This window comes from Rattus rattus, chromosome 9 (genome assembly GCF_011064425.1).
Source record: "Rattus rattus isolate New Zealand chromosome 9, Rrattus_CSIRO_v1, whole genome shotgun sequence".
NCBI lineage: Eukaryota > Metazoa > Chordata > Mammalia > Rodentia > Muridae > Rattus > Rattus rattus.
The window spans coordinates 94,601,929-94,620,906 of record NC_046162.1 but is presented as its reverse complement, the minus strand read 5'-3'; the positions used below and the strand labels follow the sequence as shown (position 1 = coordinate 94,620,906).

General features: G+C 52.1%; 1 protein-coding gene across 4 annotated transcripts in view; it reads left to right on the top strand.

The window, feature by feature from the left end:
* Window positions 1-18,978, top strand: part of Rph3al (rabphilin 3A like (without C2 domains)) — a 143,431-nt gene that overhangs the window by 74,989 nt on the left and 49,464 nt on the right. For 3 of the 4 annotated variants that reach the window (XM_032913606.1, XM_032913607.1, XM_032913605.1), the window contains exon 5: window positions 17,255-17,341. The exons of the other annotated variant lie outside the window; for it this stretch is intronic. In XM_032913606.1, the coding sequence (XP_032769497.1) occupies window positions 17,255-17,341 (87 nt within the window). The remainder of the gene's footprint in view (window positions 1-17,254; window positions 17,342-18,978) is intronic. 4 annotated transcript variants of the gene reach the window in all.

Genomic DNA, 18,978 nt, shown 5'->3' with positions numbered 1-18,978 from the left:
AAGGCCATCCGCATCTGCCCTCCTACACTCACTACTACTAGGCCATATATGGAAGGAGGGTCCTGTCCCTCCGATGTGACCTTGAATGAAAAACATCACCCTCCCCCCCTCCTCCTACACACACACATTCTCCTCCACTCCCCTCAAGACCTACTGTGAGAGGAAAGGGTTGTAGTAGACAGTATTGTAGGCTCTTCCGAGCAGTTTCATCCTGTGGCGCCCACCCAGTTACCATTCACAGACTGGGAGTTGGTGTGAGGCAGCTAGGGCAGGGAACTGAAGCGCCCTCCCCACGACCTCTGCACTGCCCTCCCTGTGACCTCTGCACCTGTCTGAGGGTGCTTCTGGGACTTTTTGTGGATGTTGGTTTTGTTTTTGTTTTTCCCAGTCATGGTTTCTCTAGCTGTCCTGGAACTCGATCTATACACCAGGCTAGCCTTGAACTCACAGAGATCATCTGCCTGCCTCTGCCTCATGAGAGCCGGGATTAAAGGCATGCGCCACCACCGCCTGGCTCTTTTCGGGGAGGCTTTGAAGCTGCTCTAGTTTGCTTCCTTATCTCTCTTGAGCTCAGGACAGGAGGGGGTCAGGAGGAAGCCCACATGGGTTGGCGTGCTCTGAGAGTCCCTCTGTCCTGAGTCCCCACAGCCCACCACCGTTAACTGAGAGTCAAAAGGCCCATTTTCCCAATGGAGAAATAGATGCTGGGAGACACAGCTCACCCATGGTAGCTCACTTAGTTCAGATGTTACCTCCATACCTTGTGACAAGGGAAGAGAGTTGAAAATATTCAGGAGACCCCCCAAAAAGAAGGAGACATAGGTGCCACCTTATAAGTGGGGTACCCCAATGCCAGAAGCAACTCCAACGCCCATGGCAGATTACAGAGTAGGGAGCGGCTGCCAGCATTGGCTCCTGTGGCGATTGACGCAGTCTGACCTGGTTTGTCATGATCTGGAGATGTCTGGACAGACACAGGGAGTTTGTAGGGATCTGGTTTGAGTCTCCCTGAGGCTTATCACCTAATTGAGTGAATAAGAGCTCCTGTAGCCCAAGGGTGGGAAGGAAACCAGCCCGGGCTCTGAGGACTTGCCCAGGCTGGGTCACAGTGACACACTTCCCCACCTCGACCACGTGTGCCCACCACCCACCTCCCCCTCAGGCCCCTGGCTGCTGTAGTCGCACTCCTTCCTCCTGGTGTGGTGGGTAGAGCTGGGCAAGGCTCCTGTGGCAGGAAGTGCCTCTGGGCAATCTGTTTAGTGGCTCGCTCTTAGCAGAGGTAATCCTGTGCACTCACTTGTCCTCTGCCGTGGTAAATAGCAGATAATGACATTTCCAGTCCGCGACGTGGCTCAGCGCCATGTGCTGCACCTCTCCGGCTGCCCTGCCAGCTGCCGCACTAAGGCAGGCCTGCGATTCTTTCACCCTTTATTGCTGGATACTTCTCCCCACGGCTGTCAGATGCTCACCGACCACAGCTCACAGTGTGTGTGTGTGTGTGTGTGGCTTGTCCCTCTGCAACCGGGGCGCCAGGTTGAAGGGGAGCAGGGTGGGGGAGGGGAGAATTGGTTCTCCTCCTCTAGGCTCCCTGTACCTCTAGCCTCAGAATCAGACAAGCTTAGGTGCATTCAGAATGGTATAGGTGGAAACTGCAGCCTCAAAAGACCAAGGGCTAGGGAAATAACTCAATGGTCGATTACTTAATAGACGATAAGAGGCCCTATGCTCCATCCCTAACCACCTGCTCCAAAACAAAGAATTGTGGCTTTATCAGATGCTTTGGCGGGGAGGGGGACCCTCTCGCCCCTCTCCTTCAGAGTTTGTTTCTCACTTTTATCTACCTCCAGGGAGAGGGACATTTCTTCCCACGAATGCAGACGGATAAAGAACGTGAGCGAGCAGAGGGATGAGCTGGGCTTCCAGAGACCCTTCTTAGAAACCACGTTCAAAAGCAGACAAGAGCTGGGTGGTACTCAGAGGCAGAGGCAGGTGGATCTCTGTGAGTTCAAGGCCGGCCGAGAACAGAGCTAGTACTAGGACAGCCAGGGCTCCGCAGAGAAATCCTGACTCCACCACCACCAGAATGCAGACAGGAGAATAGTGGGTCCTATAGGGTATGAGACCCCAGCCCCTGGGTTCAGGGAAGGCCGAGCTGCTGCGGTAGGGTCCCTTGCCGGTCTCCAAGTACTGGCTCTACTTCCGGCTCATCTCTCTGCTCCTGCCCTCTTCTACTTTGCTCTGCTCACACCATTCTCCGAGTCTCCCCAAAGCCTTCCGAGGCTCCCCACTGTTTGCAGGACAAAGTCTAAACGCCTCCATGCGGTGTCGGGGCCTCTGCTTCCTTCCATGGGGGCAGGGGAGGCAGCGAGTTGACTTCCTAGTGTAATTGGCACCAACTCGGCCCCGCGGGTCTTTCTCCGCCTAACCCCGTCTTGTCATTGTCTCCCATGAAGCTCCAGGCCTGCTGTCACCAGGGTCCCTAATTAGCTATTAGTGCCATTGCCCAAAGACTGTTAGAAGCTCTGGGATGTTTGTCTAGTCTGCTGGATTTTTTTTTTTCCAAAGAAAACAAAACAGTTCCCAAAGGTACCTACTGGCTGTGTCTACATAGCTGGAAAGAGGGGGACAGGACTAATGTAATCCTTGGAGGCCAGAGGGGCCCTTGATGTTCTTCTAGGATGAGGTAGAGCTGACAAAGTACAGGTGCCATGCTGGGGGGCTGGGGGACTGCTGGGGACTGGAGAATAGGGGGCTGGAGAGTTAAGGAGCTGGGAGTCTGGGGCATAGGGGTCTGGGGACTAGGGGCTGGGGGCAACCTACTGGCTTTGGCTAGGGATCTGTGTTGACTGTGTTTCGGGGTGCTGTGGATTGGTCATTTTGACCCGTAGCTACATCAGGCCTCCTGACTCCTCACTTTGCTCCCTGTGGTCCAGCCTCCCAGGTCCAGCAGCCTTGAGCTGCCTGACTTATGCTCTGGGCACAGCGATAGTCGTCCTTCCTCTTTGTATGTTGTCCATCCTGTCATCCTGTCCATCTCACCCATTACATCACTGTTTCCTCAGGTCTGAGACCTCCCCACTCAAGGCCTCTTCCTGACTGGCTGTCTGCGAGTACCCAGTGAGCCTCTGGAAGCACAGCTGAGCTGTGCCTTCTCCCATTCCACCTGCACCAGGCCCTGCCACCAAGCCTCACGGCCACCTCCCTCCTGAGCCTCGGGGTGCTGCCTCCCCAGGGTCAGCCATTAGCTGACTCTTACTGTTTGCTTCCCTTCACATGAACGTTTGTGGGTTCTGTAAATAAGGGCAAGGCCTGGCCCCTCCCCGCAAGTCTGTTCTGGGGATGTTGAATCAACAGTACTGTATACTCCCCAATATTGGAAGGATGCTGAGCCCAAGGCCCCCATCCCCACCCCCGAGTTCTGTTGCTTCTGTAATACGGTCTGTGTGTCGTCCCTTGTCCTGGTGTCTGCTGCCCTGACCTTCCTTCCAGACCTTACCTATGTAGCTGTGATGGACAGTCCTTCCGAGGGATTTTAGAAGTCTGAAATACCAAAGTCCCTACCCTATCTCTTCTTCCTCCCCCAAAATTGCTGGCCAAGTCTCTGAATAAGCTTTGTTTACTTTCCTAACTTCTAAACCCATGGAGATCCAGGAATTCTATGAGTATCTGGAAATGTTCTGGAAGACAGCTACATTCACCACTATACCGTCAACATCCCCTGAGAATGTTCTGGAAAAAGAAGTTCTAAGAATGCAGAGGCCAGATTGTAAGAGTGATTGAGTCTCTGAAGTCACATCTCTCCCCTCCTTAACTGTTCCATAGACCAGAGGCTCCAGGCATAAGGGAAGTTCATTGTGTTTAGCCCTTAACCTCCCCTCCTGTGCCAGACAACCCAGGCTCCCGCTGAACACTGGGAACCATGAACAATGTGAATCTGGAGCATGGTTCAGAAAGAGCGCTTGCCTGGCATGTGCAAGGCCTTGGGTCTGACTCCCTGGTATTCACCAGAGCCATGGTGTCTGAGGGAGCTGGTCAAGGAGGAGACTGTCCAGTGAGACGCGGTCAGCACTGCTCTGGGGATGGCCTCACACCTGAAAGGGGACCAGGGAAGACATTAGTGCCTCTTGGAGGAGCTCAAGGAAGGAGCCAGGGAGGAAGAGACTTTCAGATGTGTTTTAAGGATGTGAAGATGTTTGCCAGGCAAACATGAGGCTCAGTCTGGACAAAAACCTTGGAGACAGGAGAGTCGCCACAGAGACGAGAGTAGACAGTAAAACACAAGGCTGGTGTGATGGGCTTGCTGATCTTAGAGACAAGGCTGGAGAGAGCAGGATCAAACAGGGGGAGTCTCTCTCCTTCCCCCCACCCCTTTTTCTACATGTCCAGAAGTCTACTATTTCCCCAGCAGCCTGTGGACCTTACTGTGTTTCTTTTGTTTAATCCAGAGCCTCATTGTCATTGTCCCTAAGCTCAGGTGATAGTTATCCAAATTCTGGGTGGACGTCGAGAGTTAGCAGAGGCTTCTGACCTACCCTCACACAAAGACCATGAACCTTCCAAAAGCAAGCTTGGGTGTCTCCGTTCTGGGGATCAGGCCCTAAATATGAGAAACAAGCAAGGGTGATCCCTAAATGTTCAGAGATCAGCTGAGCAGCAGATTCTATGGTTGGGAGATCTCTGGTCAGGTCCCGCAGGTAAGGGATCAGTTCCACAAAGCTCACTTCAGATGCTGGTCAGAAGTTCACCTGTGCGGTGCCAGGCCACCAGCCACATTGCTCTCTTGCGTTAGACTGGCTTGCTGGGATGGCTCACGGCGTTCAGGGAGATGCCCTTCTGGTTTGTTCGGAAGGACAGTCAGATGAAAAGATGTGTGGGATGGCGTGTGGGGAAGGTGGAAAGCCTCTCTGTAGGGACTTCCTTACGTTTCACTGTCCTGGAACCCATTCTCCTCCTTTTAATGGATGCTGACAGGACTGGTTACATTGTTGCCCATGACACCTGATTCTCCTCTCTGGGGCTAAAGGGTGGGGATACAGTCCCCACCCTCTAAGCACATCTTGGTCTTTCTGTTGACCAGGCCCATTCCTGAGCTGTCTTAGACATCACCAGCCTCTTTAGCACACGAAAGCCTTTTCCTCTTGTTTTCTTTTTTCTTACTGCAGTATTTTTGCTTCAACCCCTCTATGCTGGGATTAAGTGTGGGTGTTCCTCCACGCCTGTTCCTGGGCTGCCATTCTGCCTCAGTGCACAAAAGCCTTTGCCATGCAAATCCCCTGGACCCACGTTAAAAACCAGATGCAGTAGACCGCATTTGCCATCCCAGCACCTACAGAGAGATGGCGGAGCCTCTTGATGAGAGATTATCTGTGAGAGGCCTGGGTAACCAGAACCTGAGGCCTGATTAGGGATTACATTCTGTTGTGGCCAGCAGTTTGTCTGGGAAGTTTATCTTCAAGGAAGGATAGCTCTATCCTGTGTTCCCAGTTTCTGAGCCTAGAAACATCCTTTTTAATGTGTAGGCACTAGAGCTCAGGTGAGGGGCAAGATTGGGAGGGAAGCTGAACCCTTCAGTTACTAACCCGTGTGAGCCCGACGAGAATTCCAGCACCTGGACATCAGTCTCATAATCCATGTTGATCTGGGTCCAACACAAAGCACGACTTACTTATGTAAGTATCCCCCTCCCAACCCCCGTATACTGGTGCGCATCGTCCAGTGCTGAATCAAATCAGGGTTTTATCCGTGTTACCTGCCACTGAGCCACACCCCCAACCCAAGTCCTTACTTAGTCTCACCCGCCAAGGTCTCAGGGTCCAATCTAGTTCTGCTCTCTCCTCCATGTGTGAATTTGGCTGAGCAGCCCAGAGTCTCGGGGCCTTCAGTTCCTAGTTCAGCTCATTAAGCCTCCCTTGCAGGGTTGTTGTGAATGTCATTGAGATTAAATTCGATAATGATAATGTATGCTGAGCACTGGAATGTCGCTGAATACCTGCTCAATAAGTGGCGGCTATTATCATTGTTGCGACTTGTAACTCTAAGTAACCACACAGCAAGGAGCAAAATCGATGTGAGTTCAGTTGTCTCCACCACCTGGGCTTTCCCTTCCCCTCACTGCCTCCTGGCCTGGAAGTAATTTGATTTGCAAAGGTGAAACTGGGTTTAGAGCCACCTGGCCTGCCTGTGCTGGTCCCCAGTGGTAACCGGCCTGACCCTTAGTCCTCTGGTGATTGAGACAGGGTATTTGTGGCTCAGGTCCTCACAGTTCTAAGTGCCATGGCTAGCAAGTCGAGTGTAGAAGCAAGAAGTGGCCTTTGGAACTGGAAGCAGATGATGAAGCCTTCAGGAAGGATTTGCCAGGATGGTTGGTTGTTTTAGGCACAGGGAAGGCCCGAGGGACTCTGGGAGAATTACGCGTGCGTGCGTGCGTGCGTGCGTGTGTGCGTGCGTGCCAGTTTCCAGTCCTTGGCACCCCTGCCTGGGGAGAGTCAGAATTATTGCTTGTCTCCCACTCTACATACTCTGTGAGACTCAGGCTTATCTCCTTTGATGGTTAAAGCACATGTGTCCCTCCATGGTCTCCTCACCAGGAGCTATTGAACCCCCTTTTTTTTTTTCTGGAAGGCTCTGGAGCAGTTAGTTGTTTAACTGTGCAAACTGCAAATGGGGGTCCCTGTCTGTAAATATAGGAACCTTCTATATTTTTTCTCCATACTATCTGAAATTTGAAAATATTGTTTGAAACAGATACCTTCTGTTGATTGTGCTTTTCCCACTGCACGTGCCACCTCCTCTCCGGGCACAGATTCTGATGGCCCTCTGACAGTCGAACCCCACATGGAGTGGCAGACTGGCAGCCATGGTAGGGCCTTGGTGGAAATAGGCATGTGGGGGCTTCCCAGCCTCCAGGCTGACATCCGTCTTTATCGGGGATGACTACTTCAGGAAGCTGCCCCTGGCTGTTCCCTGTGCCCTCTGTGATTGTGTGTGTAATTCCTCTTTGCTATGTGTTCCTATGAATCTCCCTCTGGGCTTGGTCACACTCACTGTTCTGTTCACACTCAGGCCAAGGTTTGTGTGTCCGTGGCCCAGAGCTGTGCCAGGTCCCACATCGTCCTGGGGGCTCAGGGCTGTGCCAGGCACACTGTCTCAGTTGACTTTAATACTGTAGTTGCTCCCCTGCCCCAACCCTTTTCCCCCTGCTGCTTCCTCTTCCCCTCCTCCTCCTCTTCGCTTTTGGCTTTTCTTTGAGACAAGGTCACACTGTGTAGCTCAGGCTGACCTAGAACTCACAACCCCCCTGCCTCAGTCTTCTGAATTTTGGGATTACACACCACATCACGGGAACTTTGTTGTTGTTGTTGTTAATTTTTTAAATTATATTTATTTATTATGTGTGTGTACTTGTATGTGTTACTGCACACTGCCCACAGCATGTGTGTGGAGGTCAGCGGGGAGACCACTTTGGAAAGCCGATCCTTTCTTTCCACCATGTGGGTCAAAGGAATTGAACCAAGGTTGTCAGGTTTGGTAGCAAATACCTCTACAGTGGCCCACATGGTATGTTTCTAGTACCTCATGCTGGGCCCACACCTAACACCTTCCCCTAACACCCACCCTATTGAGTTCATTGCCGGGACCAGAAGCCGTGGGCCTCACGTCCTGTTTAATTGCTCAGTATTAGGACTTCTGTTGTCTTCCTCCCAGCTTCTGACTGGGTGACTCTCCCCTCTTTGCCCAAGTCCTTGTTGAAACTGTCTCTGCCCAACACCGTGTTCCTATATCCACACTTCATACCCCGTCCCCTGTCCCCACTGTGTCCCCCCATACACCCTGCACATCCCCCCACTTCTATGCACCACTGGAAAGAAGACAGAAACTCCAAATTCAATCTCGTGGTCTGGAATGGGATGCGGAAATTCATTAGGACTAGAAAGGGTTAAAAAGAGGGCATACTGGGCACTGTCCTTGGTGCCCAAATTAGGCAGGGCCTCACCTCAATGTCCTGATCACATATACAGCATGACGACACAGAACCAGTGCAAAGCCACATTCTAGCCATGATTTCCTGATATGGGCTGTGTGGATGTTAATAATCAAGAGTTTGCCTTTTTAACCCTCCCCTCTGCTGGGGACACTGTGGTGACTGTGTGAGTGGCAGGTGGAGGGAGGTGTTTTGGAAATGATGGTGGTGTCATTTTATGGCGTGTTGGAGAGTGAGGGCTGGCACAGGTCTGGGGCTTGTGATGGTCCCTATGATACCAGTGGCTCCGATGGAGGGAGGCTGGCAGAGGCTGAAGACAGGATGGGACTGCAAGTTCCACACTGGGACATTAGGGTTGGAAGTCCTTCTGCAGGGCTACTCAGCTACTTCCTTGCTTCTGTCTTAGGCCAAGCAGTGATGGCTGTGTCCTTTGGGGCTCTATTTATGACAGCATATGAATGTGGTCAGGATGATAGCTGGAACCTAAGGGTCCTTTGGCTTTGCTGACTGCCTGGGCGATGCCCTAATGCTTGGGAAGGCGGAGCTAGGCTGTGTCCTCTCCCATGTGAGGCTCTGCCTTGTTTGGACCTCTGGATGAGTTGTGGGGTCCAGGGATCCCATTCCTGCCTTCACACTGGGTGGAGAGCATGAAATTGGGTCCATGTAGAAGGAGAAATGCCCTTCCCAAATAGGTCTGTCAGCTGTAGCCAAAACCAACATCTGTGTCTCCGACAGAACAAGGTTCACACTCTAGCTCCCATGGCCAAGTTATCCAGATCTCTTGTTCAAAAGACAGGATCTCAAATCCCTGCTTCCGGAGATGCTCCGGAAGTTAAATGAGAGCCTCCTTGAAGCAGTGCCTTTGGCTTATCTATTTGAAATAGATCTCAGGGCCAGCAAAATGGCCCAGCTCAGTGTTAGCACCACATAAAGTTGAAATATTTATAACATGCACATCAATATCTGAACTATACGTATTAAGTTGCTTGGCAGTGGAGCCTGGGGTCCCAGTACTGAATCTATGGCAACAAGACTGTTCTCAACTCATCTGCCTAAGAGGGCGGAAGTGCAGCTGCAAGCTCAGCTGGTGATGTCTTAGAGATCAAGGCTGAGCCTGCGATCAGTGGGTTTGTTGACCCAGTGATACCACCTGGCCTGACTCCTCATTCCACCCAGTTGATCTGTAAACCCATGTGCTGTCAGCTTTACCTGGCCTGCAGAAGCCCAGCTCTAACCCAGTAAAGCATCTTTCCTAAAGTGTTCAGCATAGACTTCTTTTCAATAGGGATTCTGGGGTTACGGCTGTCACTCAGCGGTAGAGCACCTACTGCTACAGCATGCATGAGGTCCTGGGCTCTGTCCCCAGCCCAGAATGGGAGGGAGGGAAGAGGGAGAGGGAGTAAAAGGAATTCTGCTTATCCTGGTGCTTATCACACGTCCTAGGCAAGTGCTCTGCACTTGGCCATAGCCCTCGCCCTATTGCTTATCTATTTAAAATAGATCTCAGGGCCAGCAAAATGGCTCAGTAGATAATGGCATTTACTACCATGCCCGATGATCCTTATTTGAGTCATAGAACCCACATGGTACAAGGAAAGAACTGACTCCCACAATGTCTGGCCTCCACACATGAGTTGGGTGGTTACGTGCATACAAAGACACACACAGACACAGAGAGAGAGAGAGACACACACACAGATAGACAGACAGACACAGAGAGACACACACAGATAGACAGACACACACAGATAGACAGACACACACAGATACACACAGACACACAGAGAGACAAACAGACACACACACAGATACACACAGACACCTACTCCATCAATATAAAATAAAGTAGATTTTGACTTAGCACTATCTGATTTACATTCCGGCTGATACCTTCCCAGAAATCTTCTATGCGTAGATAGACTTCCGAATCCATTACGCGCACATACATATTTATGCGGTAGCTTGCCGACTTCAGACGATGCAGACGGTTTACGAGCTATTGGTTTTAAGTGTATTGTGTCCGTCACCCGTCTTGTTACCTGTACAGCTTTGTCAGTATTTTTTGTCCCCTTTTCCATTTACATCGTTGTCGTTTTTTTATTGCTGGCACAGCTTTCCCTGCAGCACAGTGTGATGTCGTCGTCTTGTATGGCTTCGCTTTCAAGCGTCAGGCAGTGTGTGGGAATAAGCGGACCCTCGGGGGTTCCTGCCTCATATAGCCTGTGCATGTGCTGGGACCATGCTGTGCACGCGACCATGCTGTGCAGCCGCGGTATTTCCCTGCTTCGTTTCAGAGGATGGACAGCCCCTCACCAGTGTCACCTGCAGTGTGGCTCCTACGGACAAAGTCTCATCCATCAGCTTCCACGCATTGGATATTTTGGGAAACGACCATGACCCATTTTGTAGCACTGTGTGTTGGGGGGCTTATATAGGTGGGTGTATACTTGTACCACAACATGGGGAGCAGGCAGAGGACAACTTTCGGGATTGCTTCTCTTTCCACCATGTAATCTGGGAGTATAGATCTCAGATCATCTTAGCCTAAAACAGCACCTATGGGTAATGTTCATTGTATATGGAAGCACCAAATACGTTTCAACGACTATCCTAAGCGGTTTGTACCTGTAGTCCCAGCTGCTCTTGAGGCTGACATAGGAGGAATTTAGGTACAGCCTGGGCCACCAGGCAAGATCTTATCTTAAAAAAGTAAAAATAAAGAAGTACATAGCCACCGTTACCGTCACTAATGGGGCACAGTTAGGTAGCTCGGGCCCGCTGGTGCGGAGTCTCTGAAGGTGACCTCCCCTCTCAGGTTGGCAAAGTGCCATGAGCTTGAGTCTCCGGGCGGTGAATGGCAGTCCTGAGAAGACCCAGGGTTCTTCCAGGAGTGTGTGGCCATTTGCTCCAGATGGCTGTCCTGAGAGAAGGCAGGCCTGCTTTCAAGACAGTGTCCTTTCCTGTAAGCTCCCTCTAGCTCCCCACTTCAAGCAGCTTCAGAAGCAGTAGGGTGAGTGCCCTGCGATGGTGTAGCGGGATTGGTATGTCAGGGAGCCCAGTGAGAACTCATGGGAACCAAGGCAAAGGCACCTGGGGTTTGATCTTCCTGGCTTTAAGAGCCTTTTAATTTATACTTTTATTTTTGAGACAGAGTCTCATGTGGCCTGAGTTGTCTTACCATGTAGTTGAAGATGCCACTAAGTCCCCAGTTCCCCGCCTCTGTTTGCCAAGTGCTGGAATTATGGGAGTGCTTTTTTTCCCCTGGATTATACAGCGCAGAGGATGGAATCCAAGGCTATTGGGTGCTGGGTAAACTCTGCCAGTCAAGCTATGCGCCTGACCCTTGAGAGCGTTTTTGTTAGGCTCTCTGGCTCTTGGCTGTGATCAGGGAAGGGGACATGTGGCCTTGGCTTCCTGGGCATAACTGAAGTAAGTATGATGAGGACATTTGTGAGGGGGGGAGACACTGGAGTCAGCCTTGAAACAGATACTACACAGGTAACCTTCAGGATGCACCCCGGGGATGCTCATGGGACGGTAAGGTGGACATCTCTGCTGCCTACCTTAGCAAAGGACGTGTTACATCATTTCTGAGGCCTGCCCTGCTGGCCTCGTGTTTCATTTCTTAAGAATAAGCGCCCCAGCCCAGCCAGTAGTGCGACCTCCTCTGGGGACCCCACACTTATACACTAACTATGCCTCTCCCCAGTCTAACCTCCCAGCATCCCACTCATCAGAACTGCTTGGGGTGGACCTCATGCCTAGACCTGGCTCATGCTGCGAAGTGCGTGTCTGTGTGGGGGCTCCCTTCCTTCCTTCCTGCTTCCTGAAGATAGTCCTAACAGGCACGGCCTCTGCCCTGTCTGACAGCCTGGTAGGGAGAGCGGCAGTGGTCCATCACACGCAGCAGAGGACAAAAACACAACCGGGACAGACAGGAGGAGGACACAAGAGCCTGCAATGGAAGTTGCTACTGGGTAAGGCAAGAGAAGCCTGACCGAAGAAGGGTCTAAAGGGCATCTAGGCCAGTGAGGAAGACTGTGTAGTCAGATGCACCCCAGTCAAAGCTGCAGCACAGTGAGATCCTGGGACGGAGGCAGAGCAAGGGCTCTGGGCTGTCGTGGGAAGCCAACATGGCTGAGCTGTAGAGTAGAGAAAGCAGGAGCCAGGGCAGGGCAGAGGCCAGTGGGGATAAGGGAGTCAGTCCATCCTGAACACCCTTCACCATACAGCAGGCATTGGTCTTCATCCAGACGCAGCAGAAAGTTTCTAAAGTCTCGTAGGCTGGCAGAAGTAGGAGAAACAGCATCTGTACAGTTCGTAGGCTGTGTGCCGTGAACTAATTGGGGCCTGGCTGGTATAGGGGACACAGGCTGCAGGGCCCATGGTGTAGGCTAGGGCATGGTAGTGACTGTGGTTCATGCAGAGGTGGCAGAGGGGAGTTTACAGGCTCAAAAGCTGCTTGGAGCTCCTATGGAGGAATTATTGAATGGTGGGGAGGTGTAAGAGAGGAAGGATCAGGGTGCCTGCTGGGTTGGGGCAGTAAAAAAGGAACTTGTGTTATTCACTGAGAAAGATGTGCTGGCAAAGGGTTCCGTCATACGTTGTAGGAATAACCTTCCTTGATCTTCACAACAGGGCACAGGTTATTCGTTGCCACTGATGTAGGTGGAGGAAAAGAAGAGGTTAGAGGAAGTGCAAGTCCAAGGCTGCCTCCAAAGGGCACAGTCTGCTTCCACTCACTGGCCCCTTCCCTGGGTTCTCAGGGCTGGACCACACATCTGCAAAGGGACGAACAGATAGATTGAGAATAGCAACACAGTCTGGAGGCTTAGTGTGATTTCCTTAGTGCTCAGATGTATTTGTCAAGCTGCCAAGCAGTGAGGACCCCAGAAGCCAGAGTCCCATCGCAGAAGGCAATTCTGCTCGTGGGAAGCCAATCCCCCAGGCCTAGGGTCGCCTTGCCAGGTGGAGAGGCTCTTTCGTGCACAACCTTTCTTTCGTTCATTCCTTTTAAATACTGACTGCTTAATTTTCTGTACTGGAATCTGAAAACAAAGACCAAACTCATAAAGGGAAATGGAAATCTCTCATTATTTCCCTCTTGATCTGAGATTTAATAGAGCAGCAATTCTGTACTACTTGAAGTGAGCATGTTATCTTTCCGTAGCCCCAGGCTCTAGGGAATACCCAGCTCCCTGACAGCCAGGCATGCTCCAAGCATGTGAATATGGCTGAGTGATGCCTACGAGCCACTGTAGCTTCTATCCGTAGTGGCTGGAGCTTGGCAGGGCAATAGGGTTGTGCACACATGGGTGGGGGTGTCCCATCCTGCCACCCTTCTGATCCCCTATAAAAAACTCTAAAAGGCAAAGAGTCATGGAGACAAACTCCAAGAAAGTGCCCACTGTCACCCTTTCTGAAGAAGGATGGGAGTGGCTTTCTCTCCACCTGAATAGCCACAGACCTGGTTCGAACCTGGGGAGCAGGCAGCACTGAGTTCTCTGCTGTGGAGAAGTGGGGATTCCATACCCCAGCATGGATGGGCCATCTGCCCCTCGTTCTTCCTCCTACACCAGACTGGAGTACACCTACTCTCTTTAGAGGTCGACTGCATGCCACATCTGTCCAAGTAGAGGATAGGATAGTTTTCGTGAGCTTTTCCCTTGTTTCCTCCCATCCTCCCCACCCCTGGCCCCACAGCGTGGATGCACCAACCATCAGATGTTTTAACAAGACATGTGTACCCCACTTTTTAAACCCCCATTTAGGGGACAGGAGGATGACTCAGTCAAGACACTGCTGCCAAGTTCAGACTTGGAGTTCAGTCTCTGGGACCCACGTGGTAGAGGGTAAAGGTGTCCTCTGACCTCCACATACAGTAAATAATGTTAGAATTTTCTTTAAAAAAAAAAAATCTCACTTAGGGAGCTGGAGAGATGGCTCAGTGGTTAAGAGCACCGTCTGCTCTTCCAGAGGTCCTGAGTTCAATTCCCAGCAACCACATGGTGGCTCACAACCATTTGTAATGGGATCTGATGCCCTCTTCTGGTGTGTCTGAAGACAGCTACAGTGTACTCACATAAATAAAATTTTAAAAAGTCCCCCTTAACCCTCTCATGCACACTGCTTGGTGCAGCTGAGCTGCCCTCGACAGGGTGAGTCCTGGGAAGGTCCTGCGCACCATCAGTTTACAGTACTACCTGGCCCTGCCCGTCCATGTGTCTCATCCAACAACCTGTGCCTTGTTCCAAGGGCATCCCATCCTCGGTGGGCACAAGGGTGGGCACATTTTGCTGAGCAAATATTCTAGCATCGAGCTCTTTCCCTGGTCCCCAGTCTCACTTTAAATGATCGTTCATGACTGATAGATACTACACCAGATGATGCCCGGCTCGAGGAGGATCTCCTAGGCTGTCAGAGCGGGATGCCACAGGTGCTGCTAGTAAGACAGGGCCGGCGTCGGCTGAGTGCCTTGTCTATACCGCTGGGGTTTTGTGTGACTCTCAAGTTAATCTTCAAAACGATGAATGGTGAACTTAGACGTAAGAACATCTGCGGTTTGGACCGGCTTGGGTAATCCCACCCAAAGGCTCACCCTGGCTTGCCCCAGTCAAAGCCTGTGTCCTAGCGACATAACCCACTGACACTGCAGGAACCAGGATCAGGGCTATAAGGACATCAAGTCGGTGGCCGGATGCTAGGTGTTGTAGGATGGAGCAGGTGATACCAAGGCCTCCCACCATGCAATAGAGAGAGACCCATGGTGGGCGGCCACTATGGACCAAATATTTGTGTTCCCTAAACCTATATTCTGATGTCCACACCCAATAGGATACTTGGAGGCATGGTCTTTGGAAAGTGACTTGAGTTAGAGGCAGTCACAGGGTTGGGCCCATACGATGGGGCTGGAAACTTCGTAAGAGGAGGAAGCGGCCAGAGCTCTGTCACCTGTCACATGGGAATATTCTAGAAGGCTTCTGTTGGTCAGCCTTTCAGGCCTCCGGCACTGTGGAAAGCAACTCCTGTAGCTTCAGTCAGGAGCTACGGTCTTTTTATCACATCAAACTGATCTGACCTAGATAGGGCCTGACACTGCACTGTCTCCTCCCTCTAGGGACAGTGATCATTGGGCTGCTGGGCAGTTTGCAGGGTGCTGGTGGAAGCTGCTAGGCTGAGAGAGAACTTAGGACAGAACCAGACTGGCCAAGAACAAGTGTTGGGGCGTGTGCGAGTGAGTCCCAGCTACACCCCTATCCCTGGAGGACCCAGCTCTCAGAATCAGTCTGTGCTGTCAGTGGTCAGCTACTTAGAGACTTCAGCCGTATCCTAGGTCCCTGCGGGAACAGAACCAGCCCCCCCCCCCCGTTGCTGTGGGTAGCCCGAGGTACCTGGAGAGAGGGGACTGATTGTTCTGCTGAGCTCTGGAAGGCAATTCCACTTGGTGGTTCTCAAGCTGAGCAGTCTACAGGATCTCAGAGTCTCTCTAGCTCCATGTCTTCACAGGGATCACATCACACACATCGCGCACCTCCTCCACATGCTGTGGCTGGGGTCACTGTACCTGGCACACATGATTGCTCCATAAATGGTGGCCGCCAGTATTTTCATCACACTTGATTTTCAAGAGCATGGTCTCATTCAACAGCCTTGGGGGAGGGCAGAGCACCCCGTGTTACAGGGATCTCTGGCCTCTCTGTGGCCTACACCAGAGGTGGTGGCCTAAAGTCTAGGAGATGAGCTGCTAACCCCTGGAGAGGCTTACTATCCCTAGCCTGTAAATGGTCCAAAAGCAGGGCTAACACTGGTAGCTGCCTCTCCCTTCAAAAGGCCCAGAGAGCTGAGAGCACCTCCAGGGAGCACCTCCAAGGAGCAATGGGCAGCTCTGAGAGGACCCTCCTTACATGCTTGACCACAAACACTGCAAACCCAGCACTTTCCCGAGAGCCAGTAAGGAGCCCCTGTGCTGCCTGGAACCTGAGAAGGGACCTTCCTGCCAGCTCAGAGACAGGGCCTTAGAGCAGTTTCCACTTTGTTTAGAAAATCAGAGCAGTGACTTTGGATGGCGGCCAATCCATGCCCACACATGAAGCATCATTGCTTCCCTTCTGAGTGTGCCGGCTCCCGTCATTCCTGCACAGCACAGGCTGGGCTGCCGGGTCAGGCTGGCGATGCACGCCTGGGAAGCCAAGCTGGTGACATTTCTCTCTCCATGGAGAGGCGTGTCTCTTGCTCAGTTGGCCGTCTGCAGCAAAGGCCAAGCGACAGATCCATCCGTCCCTCAGTGGAAGCCCTTACCCTGTAGGGACAGGAGCATCTGTAAAACCCCCAGGAAAAGCCATCAATTTTCAGTCACACGCCCCTGGTAGGCTGGGAACCACCCTCAGCCCCAACAAATCCACCTCTGCCTTCCAGTGTTTATCCTGGCCTTCCCTGCCATTGTTTGTTGCTGTGCCTCTTGGGAAAGCAAAGTGTCTGTTTAGATGTTAAGAACTTAAACAATTGAGTAGAAGGAGAGACACTGGAGTCTGTGATCTGGCTGTTTATGTCTGGAAGGGAACAGTGGGGGTGGGTGCTACAGCATCACTGCTTACCCAGTTCTCCCTTGCTTCAGACCCTGGACAAGGTCTCAGGTCTCTCACACCCTTCACTCCTGACCCGTGCAGTGGGCTCACCACCTTACTGAGCCGATCCTGGAATCCTTGCATGAGAAATGTGGTATCAAGCACACGTTATGCTGCTGTTCATATGTCTCCCCGTGGCCCCTAGCCTGTCAGGCACGCGTGGGCGTTTCTGGCCTGCTCCTGAGCAAGTGTGTACTTTCTTTGGGAGAGGACCACACTTCCCACCCACATCTGCAGGTAGCCGCGGTCCTCTGTTGGAAGGCAATGTCTTCATCTGTTGTTTGCTTGGCTCCTCCCCAGGTATTAGGCATTTGGGCGATTTCCAGTTCTTTGGGGCTGAACACGCTGGTGCTGTGGGGATCACTAGCTGATATTTCCCCCCTGATTGCTGGTTTCGATGAGGTCCTTACAAGACAGAATTATGGGATGTGCAATCTGTAACATGAAGATCCATAGCTGGGGCAACTAGATTGCCAAGGCAGCCAAAGCTTCCTAGATTCGCTGTGCTTTGGGAGCCCTGTCCTTAGCTCAAAGCAGAAACTATCCTCTTAGAAGGTGCCAGGGTATCGCTTGGGGCCCACTGCCCTAGCTCCACAGCCTAGGAGAAAGCAGCCAAAATACTGACACTCGTGCGTCCTCTCTCTTGTAGAAAGTCTGCACCAAGTGTGGGATCGAGGCTTCCCCCGGCCAGAAGCGGCCCCTGTGGCTGTGTAAGATCTGCAGTGAGCAGAGAGAGGTAGGGATCCTGAAGTGGCTTGGGCTTGGGCGGGGCAGGGTGGATGGATCAAGGTGGAGCCGGGTCCACTAGCACTGGGGTGCCGGTAGGAACTTCTCCAGAGGGCAGGTCACAAGGAGGACTACCCAGGGAAGAAGGGTGGGGAAGAAAACCTCCTGGTCCGCCTGTCCCCTTGCTGCTGTAAAGGTGAGCTCTGTAGAGCAAGCTCTGGGTTTGTGCTTTGGGGGCCATGGTTTCCATGGTAGCCTCCCTGTGAGTGATAGTAATTTCCCCAGCTACGTGCTTCTGAGCATGTGGCACTAAGACAGAGTGCTGCCAGCTGCCCATCCATTTCCCCTTTGACATGTCCCTCTGGTGGGTGTCGGCTCTCCCTTTGCATGGTGGGGAAACACCTAAGGCTAGATAGCCTGTGTATACTGAGCTAACAGCGAGGGAGGTGGCTGGCAGTTGAGTGAAGCCACAACCTGCCATGATGCCACTATCCAGTCCTCCCTGGTGCCAATGTTCTGTGGGTCCAGCTTGGCCCGTTTCTGGGGGAAATAAATCATTCTTGGGGGTCGATAATACCTCCAGGGTGGCAGCAGATGTGTGGCAGAGCCTAGAACTGCTTCTCCTCACACCAGGCCTGGGTTTTCCCCTCTACCTAACGCAGGATAAAACCTGAGCAGGCCAAGGCAGGCAGCTTCAGGGGAGGCAGAGTGGGCAACAGGAGCTCAGGGCAGAGGGAGCCGTGCGCTCTCTGGAGATGGCCCTGTTTTTAGTTATTCTGCCTGGTGCTCTTCATACAATGCTTTCTATTCTGGAAGATTCCATCCCAGGCCATTCCGTCTTCCTCCTGGGCATCATATGTTTTAAAACTCCCCAGGCTGTCCTCTGCACTCCTGGATCCTTTCACAATTCCTTTCACTGGGTCCTGAGTTCCTGGGGCAGAGCCAGGCATCCTGGGTGTGTGGTGAGCCTCGGAGCACACCCCAGGCCTGCTGTGTGCACAGCTGCCCACTCCCCTCCACTCTCCTCACACGTGCTTTCTCTCTCCTGTCCCTGCCTTGGGTCCTGCTGTTTGCACCCCTCTCTCCCAGGTCGGAAGTCTCTCTCTAGCTTCATTTTTAGTGACTTGGCAGTCTAGTCTAGTCTGTGGTCCTCCACCTCCTGTGGGATGCTTTACGTCCTCATATATAGGAGAACTAATCTCCCAGCTGTCTCCACCTACTGCTGGGCGCGGAGCTCCGTAGGCAGCGCGTTTGGATGCTCAAAATAGTCAGTAGCCAGGCATTGACACACACCTGTAATCCCAACTCAGGAGGAGGCAGAGGATCCAAAGTTGGAGGCTAGCCTAGACTACCTAGCAAGATTGTGTGAGTGTGTGTCTGTGTGTGTCTGTGTGTGTGTGTGTGTGTGTGTGTGTGTGTGTGTGTGTGTGTGTCTGTGTGTGTGTGTGTCTGTGTGTGTGTGTGTCTGTGTGGTGTGTGGTGTGTGTGTGTGTGTGTGTGTGTGTGTGTGTCTGTGTGTGTGTCTGTGTGTGTGTGTGTCTGTGTGTGTGTGGTGTGTGTGTGTGTGTGTGGTGTGTGTGTGTGTGTGCCTGTGTGTGTGGTGTGTGGTGTGTGTGTGTGTGTTGTGTGTCTGTGTCTGTGTTTATT